General features: G+C 37.8%; 1 protein-coding gene across 19 annotated transcripts in view; it reads left to right on the plus strand.

The window, feature by feature from the left end:
* Positions 1-12,864, plus strand: part of VAV3 (vav guanine nucleotide exchange factor 3) — a 513,627-nt gene that overhangs the window by 196,652 nt on the left and 304,111 nt on the right. For all 19 annotated transcript variants that reach the window (XR_014242136.1, XR_014242137.1, XM_082383492.1 and 16 more), the window contains exons 10-15: positions 173-268; positions 4,365-4,433; positions 6,079-6,165; positions 9,490-9,575; positions 11,098-11,230; positions 11,627-11,736. Coding sequence is in view for 17 of the 19 variants with exons in the window: in XM_082383492.1 (XP_082239618.1) it covers positions 173-268; positions 4,365-4,433; positions 6,079-6,165; positions 9,490-9,575; positions 11,098-11,230; positions 11,627-11,736 (581 nt within the window). In the remaining 2 variants the exon portion in view is untranslated. The remainder of the gene's footprint in view (positions 1-172; positions 269-4,364; positions 4,434-6,078; positions 6,166-9,489; positions 9,576-11,097; positions 11,231-11,626; positions 11,737-12,864) is intronic.

The raw sequence follows: 12,864 nt of genomic DNA on the forward strand, positions 1-12,864 counted from the left end.
TTAACTGACGATACTTCCTATTTTTAAGAAAGAAGGATTGTTAAGAAGGAAAATAGCAAAATATTTATTGTATAATAGCAGTTTTGCTTATGGCGTTTGCATCTTTTAATGTTTGTATTATGACTCCTTTTGCTAAAACTAAAAAAATTCAATTTAAATAAAATTTCTTTAGGAATGTTCTAAAAGAGCAAATAATGGGAAATTTACTCTTCGAGATTTGCTTGTGGTTCCTATGCAGCGTGTTTTAAAGTATCACCTTCTCCTTCAGGTATGTAATTTAAAACTGTTTATTTGTTCATTCATTAATTCAACACAATATTAATGAAGCATTAACTATGCTGCAGAAACTTTATGTTTGGAGCCCTGTCCCCTTACAGTTTTCAATTATGAGGATAGCTAAGTGGGAAGTAACAGAACAGCTGGAAATTTTTTCTTCCTTTTAAGCAAAGATAATTCTGTATCTTTCACAAAGTCACATTTTGTGTTCTTCAAACAGAACTGGCTCCAAAAAAATTTAAAAATTTAAAAACAAGGCAAAACAAATACAAATATCCCTTCAACCAAGTCTTCTGTCGTTAGCAGTAATCATTTATTAGAATCTCAGTGTTGCAATACACTTGAATTTTGACAGGTTAATTGTGTTAGAATTTGTGCCTTATAACCATAAACGAAAGAGAATTGTGTCACACTCCGTGTTGCTTTCTGCTATACTAAATTATAATAAGACTACATTTATTTTGAAGTGATTCTTATTATAACCCCAAAGCTTATGGTTTCCACGGTTAGTCTTCTAATGAGGGTGGAGAGTCTTATAAATTTAATTTGATAGCTGTACCGGGAGACTCATTAGTTCTGCTCCAAAGAAATGTCTTACTGTATTAGTCTATCAGCTTTGCTGATGCTTGTGAAATGTCATTTTAAAAAGATCTACTACCTGTATGTGAAATATAATTCTGAGTTTGCTGTGCTTTATACATCTTGTATATTAAATTTCTTGAACTGTAACTGCAAAATTATTAGTCATTTCTATTTTCTACTGAGAAATCAGAAAAATTCAAACCCTGATTATTCCTTACAAATGTGTTAAAACATTTATGAGACCTAAACTCAAAGCAACTTAATCAAATTGCATTTTATGAAAAAATAATAAGGAAGACTTAGGCAGTCAGTTTCTGAGACGTCATGAAACTAAAAACATGTCCAAAAGAAGATAATAATTTATCTTGTAACTTTAGTATAGTCAAATATTGATTGAAGAATTTAAAAGGTGCAGTTTTCAAGAAATATCTATTTTCTTCATTACTCAGCCATAAAAAGAAATGAAATTGAGTTATTTGTAGTGAGGTGGATGGACCTAGAGTCTGTCATACAGAGTGAAGTAAGAAAGAGAAAAACAAATACCGTATGCTAACACATATATATGGAATCTAAAAAAAAAAAAAAGGTTCTGATGAACCTAGGGGCAGGACAGGAATAAAGACGCAGACGTAGAGAATGGACTTGACGACATGGCAAGGGGGAAGGGTAAGCTGGGACGAAGTGAGAGAGTGGCTTGGACATATATACACTACCAAATGTGAAATAGATAGCTAGTAGGAAGCAGCTGCATCGCACAGGGAGATCAGCTCGGTGCTTTGTGACCGCCTAGAGGGGTGGGATAGGGAGGGTGGGAGGGAGACGCAAGAGAGAGGGGATATGGGGATATATGTATACATATAGCTGATTCACTTTGTTATACAGCAGAAACTAACACAACATTGTAAAGCAATTATACTCCAATAAAGATGTTAAAAAAAAAAAGATTTTAAGCAGACTTATAAAAGTATAAAATATGACCAGACCTTTTGGAAAGTCAGTGAACTTTTTCCGCTCATTTCTCTTGGGTTGTTTGATATTTTAAATTTCAAAAGTATATTTAGTTCCATGATGATTTTTTAAAATAGGAAAAGTTTTATCTGGGATACCACACTTAGATAAAAATTCTAGAAATGTTTTTCCATTTCAAAATAGTGTAGAGTAGAATTAATTTGTCTACTGTTTAGAAATGTGTTAAATAAATGTGGTATGAATTTGAATATTTTCTACTTACTACTGTATTTTAGTGGGTACATCATTTTTGAAATGCCTTATGATTTGAAATCACGGATTTATAAAATTAAAATATTTTATAGTGGGGGGTTTGAAACTTTGAGAATACTTTACTGTTGTTATTTAATAGAGGAAAAGTAAAAATAGAAACAAAAGAGTATCACTCTGACAAGTTTATTATACTTAACAGATTTGATATCTGTAGGTTCTGTTTACACCTAGAAACACTACTGGTATTAAATTCAGCAAAGTTTTTTTTTTTTAATTTATTTATTTTAGGCTGCATTGGGTCTTCCTTGTTGCACGCAGGCTTTCTCTAGTTGCGGCTAGCGGGGGCTACTCTTCATTGCAGTGTGCAGACTTCTCATTGCAGTGGCCTCTCTTGTTGCAGAGCATGGGCTCCAGGCACTCGGGCTTCAGTAGTTTAGGCACTCAGGCTTCAGTAGTTGTGGCTCACAGGCTCTAGAGTGCAGGCTCAGTAGTTGTGGCGCACGGGTTTAGTTGCTCCTTGGCATGTGGGATCTTCCCGACCAGGGCTCAAACCTGTGTCCCCTGCATTGGCAGGTGGATTCTTAACCACTGCGCCACCAGGGAAGCCCCTCAGCAAAGATTTTTGAATGGATCCCATGAGCTGCATACAGTGTGAGTCTCTCAACAATGTAAAACAGCCCCCCTCACACTGATAAAGTTCACTGTTTTATTGGGGAAAATGAAAGGTAATCTGCCAAGTACAATACGATGTGATAAGTATGCAGAAGGTACAGAGGTGGTACAAATAAAGACTTAGTTAATTATGGCTTGAGAAGAGGCCTCTGTCATAGAAAGCTTCACAGAGGAGTGTTTCTTGAGTTGGACTTTGAAGGAAGAATGACGGTTTGACAGGTGGGTCAGAGAGCAAGGGCCTTCTAGGAGAGAAAACATCATGCCTAATGGGATCAGATATTAGAACGTATTTTGAGAATTGCAATTAACTTAGTAGAAGTAGGGCATAGGTTGTTTGAGAGGAAGTGGAGAGAGAAGTCGGGAGAGGTTTGCAGAATTCAGATCATGAAGCATCTACGAGGTATGTGTGACAACCTGAAGCTTTTGTGAGCCTCCCAGAAGTCTAAGTGACAGGATCTGATTTACATTCAGAGATGTAACTCTGATGTCAATCGAGGGACTAGATTGTAGCAAGGAAAGACTGCAAGTCAGAAGATGAATCAGAAGCCTATTACAACCACCCATTTGAAAGAGAGCAGGGACTTGAACCGACGTAGTGCCAGTGGAGGAGGCTTCAAGGGGAAGGGTCAAAGTTAACACAGACAGAACATAGTGAGAGAGAGGGAGGAGTCAGGGGCACCTTTGAGGTTTTGGCTTAAGTGATGGAGGTGCCGTCATTCAGTAAAACATAAACAGGAACGAGTAGGGGTGCGGGTGAAGGTGCATGAAGTTTGGACATGCTGGATTTCAGGGGCTTGCGAGAAACCCAGGTAGAACGATTTAATAGGACATATGAGTCTGGGACTCAGGCGTGAATTCTGGGTTGAGCACATTCATTTGAGGGTGACTGTCACATTAGGTGACAGGCGATGTTATGGCAATGGTTGTGATAGAATTCACAGAGTATGTAACGTAAGGATAACAGAAGACTAAGGTGAAAATCTAGGGAATAATAACTCATTTTAAGGTGCAAAGAAAGAAGAAAGTATGAAAGACAAATGAATAGGCAACATTTAAGATGAACTAACAAATAAAAATAACAGCAACAAACAGAAGAGCCTGACGTCCCTGAGGCCAAAGGAGAGATGGAGTTGTCAGAATCAAAAGCCATAGAGAAGCCAAGTTTGATAACAAGTATCAGTTCAGGGACTTCCCTGGTGGTCCAGTGGGTAAGACTCTACGCTTCCAATTCAGGGGGCACGGGTTCAATCCCTGGTTGGGGAACTAAGATTCCACATGCCATGTGGCGCAGCCAAAAAAGAAAAAAGTATCAGTTCAGTTGTCAAGGAGGGGAATCTTTCTTAACTTCTGGCAAGAGTTTCAGTGTGATGGTGGGGGATAGAATTCATGTTCAACTTTGAAAGGAAAACCTTTCTGACCATTGTCTCATGTCCTTTTGATATCTATTTTGGTCTTCTTACAGTTTGAAATTTTTGATGAAAACAGAGCCTAGTTAAATCAGATTTATCACATTATGGTGAGAATAATGATAAAAATGGTTTATTTGTAAAATGTTTTCTTGTGTGTTGGTTTTAATTTGTTGAAAGTAGTACTAAAATATATCTTCCAAATAGGAGCTGGTCAAACATACCACTGATCCTGTGGAGAAGGCTAATTTGAAACTGGCTCTTGATGCAATGAAGGTTAGACTAATGCATCATTAACTTGTTTGTATTTCTAATTCTTGCCTAAAAACAATAGAATATAAACTGTTAATACATATGTATGATATGCTAATAGCTATTATTATACGTATTTGCATATGTTGTTTTTAGAGGGGAGAGCTGGATATTTTTAACTGAAATCAATATCCTTGCATGGATTTAGCTGTTGGACAAAAATGTAAAACCAAGAGGTATATTAAAATAACTTTCATTGTTTATGAAAGTATGACAATTTCCATAACTACCAGGAATGATTTAATAGAATGGTTTTGTTTCACATTCTTTTTATGGTTACCAGTAGAAACCTATTGGCTTGTGCAAGCAGCAGTTTAGCTGATGACTTCAGAACACTGGTGTGACTTATTTTCCTCAAGTGAGGATGTCAGCCAGGTTTACCTTTTTGGATGCTGTGCACCAGTACAAGTGATCAGTCTGGGTTTCTGTTTCAGGTAAATCTGAAAATCAAGAGCTAGAAGTAGATGAAGGCAGGCTTTTTGAACATATTGGGGAATCTATAAAACCCCGATTTCCACGCTATGCTGGACTTTGAAAGAAATAATATTTGTCCCTAGCTTAAAACATACACAAATATTTGTTGTCAAAACAAAATGCCAATGTGACTCTGCCCAGAGCAGTGCATAATTACTTCTCTGTGTCCTTGGGCCAGTTTCGGTGTTAACTCTGTGTTTAGCTGACTTTTAGTACCCTGTCAGGAAACAGCCCATCATTATTTATTATTATAAAAAAAAGATCATATCAAGTTTCCAATTTTTTAAAGAAATCGTTTATAGATATATCCTATGAAAAGTCGGGCTTTCATTTAGAACAAAGTTAGGAACTGCTTTTGTCTGAGTTCTGTTCCTGCTGTTGCAGATAAATATAAGAGGGCAGGGAAAAAAGAAAAAGAACCCAGAAAACAGGAAAAATCTGGAGCACATATAATAAAAATAGCTAGTTACAGTATGGAAAGATTAGCTAATGTTTCCTCAAATTTGAGAAAAGACATTTTAAAATAGGTGAAGGCACATGGAGAAACAGGGCCAGCATTGTTTGTGCTCTGTAGTTCACTTTCATGCTCCCTGGTTTCTCTCCTCTCCTTCACTTCCCTTTATTAACTCTTTGAAATTGACCTGGCTTCCCTGCCTGAACCCTCTCAGGAACTAAGATGCTGGCTGGATGCAGACAATCTAGCCCTGCTAGATTCATTGTCTAACTTTTAGTTACTTTTTTCTCCCGGCTAATCCTTCATGATTGGCCTTAATTCTAACCCAAGTTCAAGTGTGATTCTCACAAGGTCAGTGTTTGGAATTTACAGGCTCCCGACCTGGTTTCCTTTTTGTTGTTCTGCATGGCAGCATGCTTTGTTTGTTGCTGTGTTTGATCCTTACTCTTCTCAGGGGTGTGGTAAATGACAAGCCTTCAGTCTTCCCAGCTGTACTCCAGACAGTTTTAAATTACTTTTGAGATGCAGCTTCGGTTAGCATTCATTTTATTGTCATTGAAAAGTTATAGTGGTAACTTTCTACCATTAATGAAATTAATGATGTGTTTTCTTTCAAACAGTGCTCATCTCTTGTCTAATCTTATCGCGCCTTCTTTTTCTCCCCTTCTCTTTATTCTTTAGGACTTGGCACAGTATGTGAATGAAGTGAAAAGAGATAATGAGACCCTTCGTGAAATTAAACAGTTTCAGCTATCTATAGAAAATTTGGTATGTGATTATCATTCCATCCCGCTTCCCTAACCCACAAATGGGGGGACGTTCTAGCAGTTGTTTTTGAAGAAAAGATAGTTTACCTTCAAGTTTCTGTTGTTCTAGGTTTTTCCCGACTTCTGTTTGGCAGCGTCCACGGGGATGAACGTTCAGTGGCACCTGTGATACATCATTGTCCGGGGACTTTGTGCCATTGCTTGTCCCTGTCACTTTTTTTTTTTTTTTTTTTTTTTTAATACTTAGAGAATGTTCTTTTTATAGCTACTTTATTTTATTTATTTATTTATTTTTGGCTGTGTTGGGTCTTCGGTTCGTGCGAGGGCTTTCTCTAGTTACAGCAAGTGGGGGCCACTCTTCATCGCGGTGCGGGGACCGCTCTTCATCGCGGCGCGCGGGCCTCTCACTATCGCGGCCCCTCCCGTTGCGGGGCACAGGCTCCAGACGCGCAGGCTCAGTAGTTGTGGCTCACGGGCCCAGCCGCTCCGCGCCATGTGGGATCTTCCCAGACCAGGGCCCGAACCCGTGTCCCCTGCATTAGCAGGCAGATTCTCAACCACTGCGCCACCAGGGAAGCCTGTCCCTGTCACTTTAATCGCACTGTGATGCCTCTCCCCGCAGCTGTCCCAATTCTAAACATTGGAGTCCATTTTTTTTTTTCTTTTCCTTCCCTCATCCCCAAAACGTAACCATGGTGGAGTCCCGTTAATTTATTCATTTTATGTATATTTACTGGGTGACTGCTGTGTGCCAGACGTTTTGCTTGGGGCCGGGGCTGTAACTATGAACAGCATGGTCTCATGGTTGAGGAGACAGTAAAAAAAGAGCGTCTAAAAATGCTCTCTCTATTGAGATGAATGCTGTGAACGGGTTGCTGCAACAGAGGATAGTGAGGGGAGCCCTAGTTTAGATAAGGTGCTCAGAAAAAGTCCTCCTGAGACATTTGTCACCTGAGCCTGAAGGATGAGAAGAGGCCAGTGGCACAAAGGTCTGCAGAGAGAAGATTCCCGGCAGAAGCCATGACAAGTGAGATGCCCTGAAATGGGCAAGAGCCAGGGCTGTTCAGGGAGTGGCAAGGCAAGAGAGGCTGGAAATTGAGAGTGAAAGGAAGAAGGGTGGGCTCTGAAGTGAGGGAGTGGGGGCAGGAGAACTACACACCACAGCCTTGGAGGGCAAGGCGCTGAGTTGGGATTTTGTAGTGATTGCAGTAGGAAGCTAGTGAACGGTTCTTACCGGAGGGTTTCACAGTCTGATTTAAGTGTCCCGAAAACCCTTTCATCAGGCAGGCCCGTCAGCAAATCATTGAGGTCGTTTCAAGAGAGATGATGGAGGCCTGGATAAAGCTGTGGGGAGAGAAAACAGATAAATGAACGGATTTAAGATGCTTTTCTTGGTAGAGCAATTTTATTGCTTCTTTCTCTGAAACATCTTTGGTCTGTCTTTCTTTCCACACATACAGCTCCTTCCCCTTTTCAGGACCTCATCTGCCACCTTTCCAATCACAGTAGCCTCCGGTTACCTCTTCACATAGTTGCATTTATAGTTCTGCCTTTGATTATAATATTGTCAAAGTCTAGAATATCTTTTTTCATTATTTCCTATCAAATTTCTTCAAGGTCCAATTTAAAAAAAAATTCTTTCCCTAATCTGAAAGAATCCCTAATTCTTTCTCTTTGTAATTCCATAGCACATTGCCTGGACAGCTGTTTTTTTTATTGTGGTAAAATATATATAAAACATTAAATTTGCCATTTTTAAGTGTACAGTTTTGTGACATTAGATACATTCATATTGTCGTGCAGCCGTCACCACCATCCATCTCCAGAACTCTTTTCATCTTGCAAGACTGAAGCTCTCCACCTATTAAACGCTAGCTCTTCATTCCTCCTTCCTCCCAGCCCCTGGCAACCCCGTTCTACTTTCTGTCTTTATGAATTATTGGATATCAATACTTATCACATTTTTGTTTGCAAATATTTTCTACCATTCTGTGGGTTGCCTTTTCACTCTGTTAGTAGTGTTATTTGTGCAAAATTTTAAATTTTGATGAAGTCCACCTTATCGATCTTTTCCTTTGTTGCCTGCGCTTTTGGTGTCCTATCTAAAAAATCATTACTAAATCCAATGTCATAAACCTTTTCCCCTATGTTTTCTTCTAAAAGTTTTGTATTTTTAACTCTTTGATCCATTTTGAGTTAATTTTTGGAAACAGTATAAGGTAAGGGTCCAACTTCATTCTTCTGCCTGTGCATATCCAGTTTCCCCAGCACCATTTGTTGAAAAGCCTCTCCTATCCCCCACTGAACTGGTCTTGGCACTCTTGTCAAAAATCATTTGACCATATATGTGAAGGCTTATTTCTGGATGTTCTGTTGTATTACATTGGTTTAGAAGTCTGTGTTTATGCCAGTTCTACACTGTTTGGATTACCATAGTTTTGTAATAAGTTTTGAAATCAGGAAGTGTGAGATCCCAGCTTTGTTCTTTTTTATGATCGTTTTACCTATTAAGGGTCCCTTGCAATTCCATATGGGTTTTAGGATGGAGTTTTCTGTTTCTGCAAAAAATACAGATAGGAAACATTTATTTTTCTACTTTCTTGTAGTACAGTTAATTAATTACATATCTTTTTTTATTAGAATGTAATCTCATAGATGGTAGTGATATTTTCAGTCAATTCTTTTTCCTTTAGCACCTTGTAGAGTAGGTGTTCATAAATACTTAAAACTTTTTATGTTCTGCCTCTGGGGAAATGGCTCATTATTTTTAATCATCAAGTCAGAAATTTTCATTCTTAAGATCTTAGCTCAGGGAAGCCATCCTTGACTCCCTAGACCAAATTAGTTCCCCCAGATACGCATGCTTCCTCTGCTCTTCCATCATGGCAATCACATGTTTGTAATTATATTCTTCTGTGAATATTTGTTCCCCCACTGAGCAGTATGTCTCATGAGGGCAGGGTCTATGTCATTTCATCCTGTGCCCAGTGGCTAGCACACCGTGGATGCTCAGTAAATATTAGTTGTTGTAACTTCCTTGTGATTTGCAATTTTCCAATTAATTCTCTCTTTTGGTAGCTAACTTCTCCATTAGAGTTGTAAGTAAAATCAATTAATGTCTTCAGTACGCCTCCTGGGATGACCAAGGACAGGCTGTTTTTGAAAGTGTATCATACAGACCTGAGCTTTTTAGAATAAGTGTGTTAAAAGGTAAAATGATAAAAGTTGTTATAAGATAGTTGTGCCTAGCAAATATCCTCACTAATGTTAATTTCTGTTTTTATGTGATTATGAAAAACTGAGACATGCACATTTTCTATTTTAGAACCAACCAGTTTTGCTTTTTGGACGACCTCAGGGAGATGGTGAAATTCGAATAACCACTCTAGACAAGCATACAAAACAGGAAAGGTGAGAAGGATCAGTACTTATTTTCAGAATAAGTTATTAGGATCAGGAGATTGTGAAAATCTTAAAAACAGTTCCCCCAGGACAGAGGAGTGAAATAAAGGAATAAAAACAAGGGGTCAGATCAATCTGTGGTTTTTTAATTTCTCATATAGATATGTTAGGTATTCCCCTCTTTGTTCTGGTATCTGTTGATTTGCCTAAGTTTGAGTTCTTAAGAAGGAATAGAAAAATATAGAATGTCAGCTAGAGTAAAAAAAGTACACATTAAAATGAGAGTAGCAATAAAGCAATAATAGACAGCTACTATAAAAACACAATTGTTTAATTTAATTTTATTTTTTGGTATGCATTTTTAAAGAACTAAAAACAATACAACATGTCCTAAGCAGGAAGTCCAAGTGAGGGCCATTTAGTGAGATTTTCTCGAGGGAAATTTGTAGGTGCAGTCCTTAAAGATTAGTTGAGCTAATTATGTGGTAGTTAAACTGATTTATTTAGTTGAAATGGCCATTTTCTGGAAACTTTGGAAACTAGAAAGTCAACCAGTAGGGGGCAGCATCAGCTCTTGCTTCCACCTTGATACCCAGGCTCTAAAGGTAGCTCCCAGGAGACACACATCCTTTTAGCCTCTCCTGGAAAATAGGCTTTGAAAGTGATGCAAGTAATAGAGCTATGTGAATGTCTCATTATTATTGTTTAAAAAAAAGTATGCGTGTTAATCACTGACTGAGAGTTTTCGAAAAGATACAAATATTGGTATTGGATGATAGGATTATAAGGTCTGTTTTCTCCCCCAATTACATTGCTTTTAGTAAGATAGAAGAGAAATATCAACATGTAAATTTAACCATAATTTCTCTAGCTTACACTTGGGTCCTGTACCACTCAATTTGTGTTTTAGGTTGTCCATTAAGTCACGAGGAGCAACATACAGGGTAAAAGCGCAGGTTCCACAAGTAGACCCAAGAGTGAATCCTGCTGTGCACCCACTGGCAGTGCAACCCTGAGAAAATTACCTAACTTCTCTGAGCCTCAGCTTCCTCCCCAGTAAAATGAAGATGATAATAATACGTACCTCAGGAGATGGTCCTGGGGATTTAAATTGAGTCATCTTTGTGGAAGGGGTGAACGCTTCTCAAGACAATCTGGCTGACTCCTAGTGACATCAGCAGAAGTTAACTGCTATTGTTGTCATTAATATTATTCCATAAATGTTTAGCTTTTAAACTGGAAGAAAGAAAGTACTAGCTCACGAACAACACTTTATGGCTTAATTGTTCGTGACAGTAACTCTGCAGTGTGCATATTGTTCTCATTATAATTTTGCCTATTTTTTAACTGTGGAAACTGAGGCACAGCAGGGTGATTCGTTTAGCAAAGGGCAGTGCCAGGACACACAGTTCATTCTTTCAATGTGCACACTGCCTTTGTCTTTAACTCACAGGATAAATTAAATTTTACCTGGGAAGAATTAACACACATGCTTCCAAACCTTTTAAATAAATCTCTCTCTCTCTCTCAGGCATATCTTCTTATTTGATTTGGCAGTGATTGTATGTAAAAGGAAAGGTGATAACTATGAAATGAAGGAAATAATAGATCTTCAGCAGTACAAAATAGCCAACAATCCTACAACTGATAAAGAAAATAAAAAGGTAAATTCCTGGAAATGAATAACTGTAATTTACTCATAACTTTGACTATTCAAGGGAAGTATGCTAATACATTAATGTGAGAGGCCGCTTATCCATCCAGGTGTTTTTGTTTCTAGAGATTAATTAGAAGCAAGCCTCTGTGAGAAATAATTGGACAGTGCCACAGGTGATAATGATCATCTCTAATGCCCTAATGATCAAGGCAGCAAAATGCACTTGGCATAGCAATTGTTCTAGATATGAAGTTGACTACAGTAATCTTGATTGTTCACAGTTTGTCTGATGATAATGTTACGGGTGGTTTGTGGATGATTATGGTGGTGTGTTAGTGAATTTGGAAACATGATGTTATTAATGAATGATACGTATTAACCTGTGGAATATTAATTTTAACAGTGGTCTTATGGCTTCTACCTCATCCATATCCAAGGACAAAATGGGTTAGAATTTTATTGCAAAACAAAAGATTTAAAGAAAAAGTGGCTGGAACAGTTTGAAATGGCTTTGTGAGTATTTCTACTTTTAAAAGTGCTTTTTTCTACTGCATAAGTTTCTTATGAACAATGAACTACCAATAAATATACCCTAATGTTTGTAGCTTGTGTACAGAGGCTGTGAAAACACTTGCTCTGAGTGTGAGTGCTGTGCTACGAGGCTATCAGCTTGATAACTTCGGTCTCCTGGGAGAGATGTTCTGGTGAATTTCTTCAAGAAAAAGAAAGAGGGAGCTCTAACCTTCTGTTTGACTTTCTTCTCATGGGCATATTTTAATTCTTTAGCTTTTAGCAGCCCCCGAAAATATTAATTATTCTAATGATAAACTTTTAATGTAATTGCCATGTTTTATATATAGCTTTAAATTAAGTAGAAATACTCCCAAACACATACACACACGTACATACACACATGCAAATATCTTATTTTTTAATAGAAAGATTGATTTGTTCCTCCTGTTTGTTTTTAACTCATTTATTGTTTGAATTCTGGGTAAATTGCTTGACGTATTCAATGAATGCTTTCAGGGCTTGACTTCTCTCAGTGTTTTGTCCTTTTATTAAAGTGGAAACTCAACAAAGAGGTGGGAAATAAATCAGACATGTTTAAAGAGGAATGCATACAGAGATGTGATTACACAAGGACGGGTCATTATAGGAGTTTCTTTTCAGTTTTGAGGTTCACGGATTAAACAGTGTATAATGACCCTTGTTATGGAAACATATCGGTCACCCTGAAATTGAAACTGTTAGCAAAAGGTGAAATTAAGAAAAAACACTTCTGTGACTTGCTTCATTTGTATTCTAGCATTATTTACCTTTTGCAGACAAATTCTATCAGATTTTTTGTTTGCGTTCTCCTTTGCTTTGTTTTTGGAAATGCTCATGTTAATATAAAATGGAAATAGGATTAGAATAGTTTATTGTAGTTCTGAGGGGAGAAAAATAGGGATTTTCCTTAGATTATTTTCTCTAACATTTTGAGACATAAGATTGTGCAGCTAAAATAGTTCTAAGCTTATAGACAATTCTGGGTTCAGCAATAACCCCTGCCATGGGCTGGCTGCATAGTCTTAGCCAATTTGTTTAACCTCCCAGAGCCTCAGTTTCCTCCTCTAAAATAGGGATAATGATATATTG

This window comes from Balaenoptera borealis (genome assembly GCF_965194805.1).
Source record: "Balaenoptera borealis genome assembly, chromosome: 1".
Lineage (NCBI taxonomy): Eukaryota > Metazoa > Chordata > Mammalia > Artiodactyla > Balaenopteridae > Balaenoptera > Balaenoptera borealis.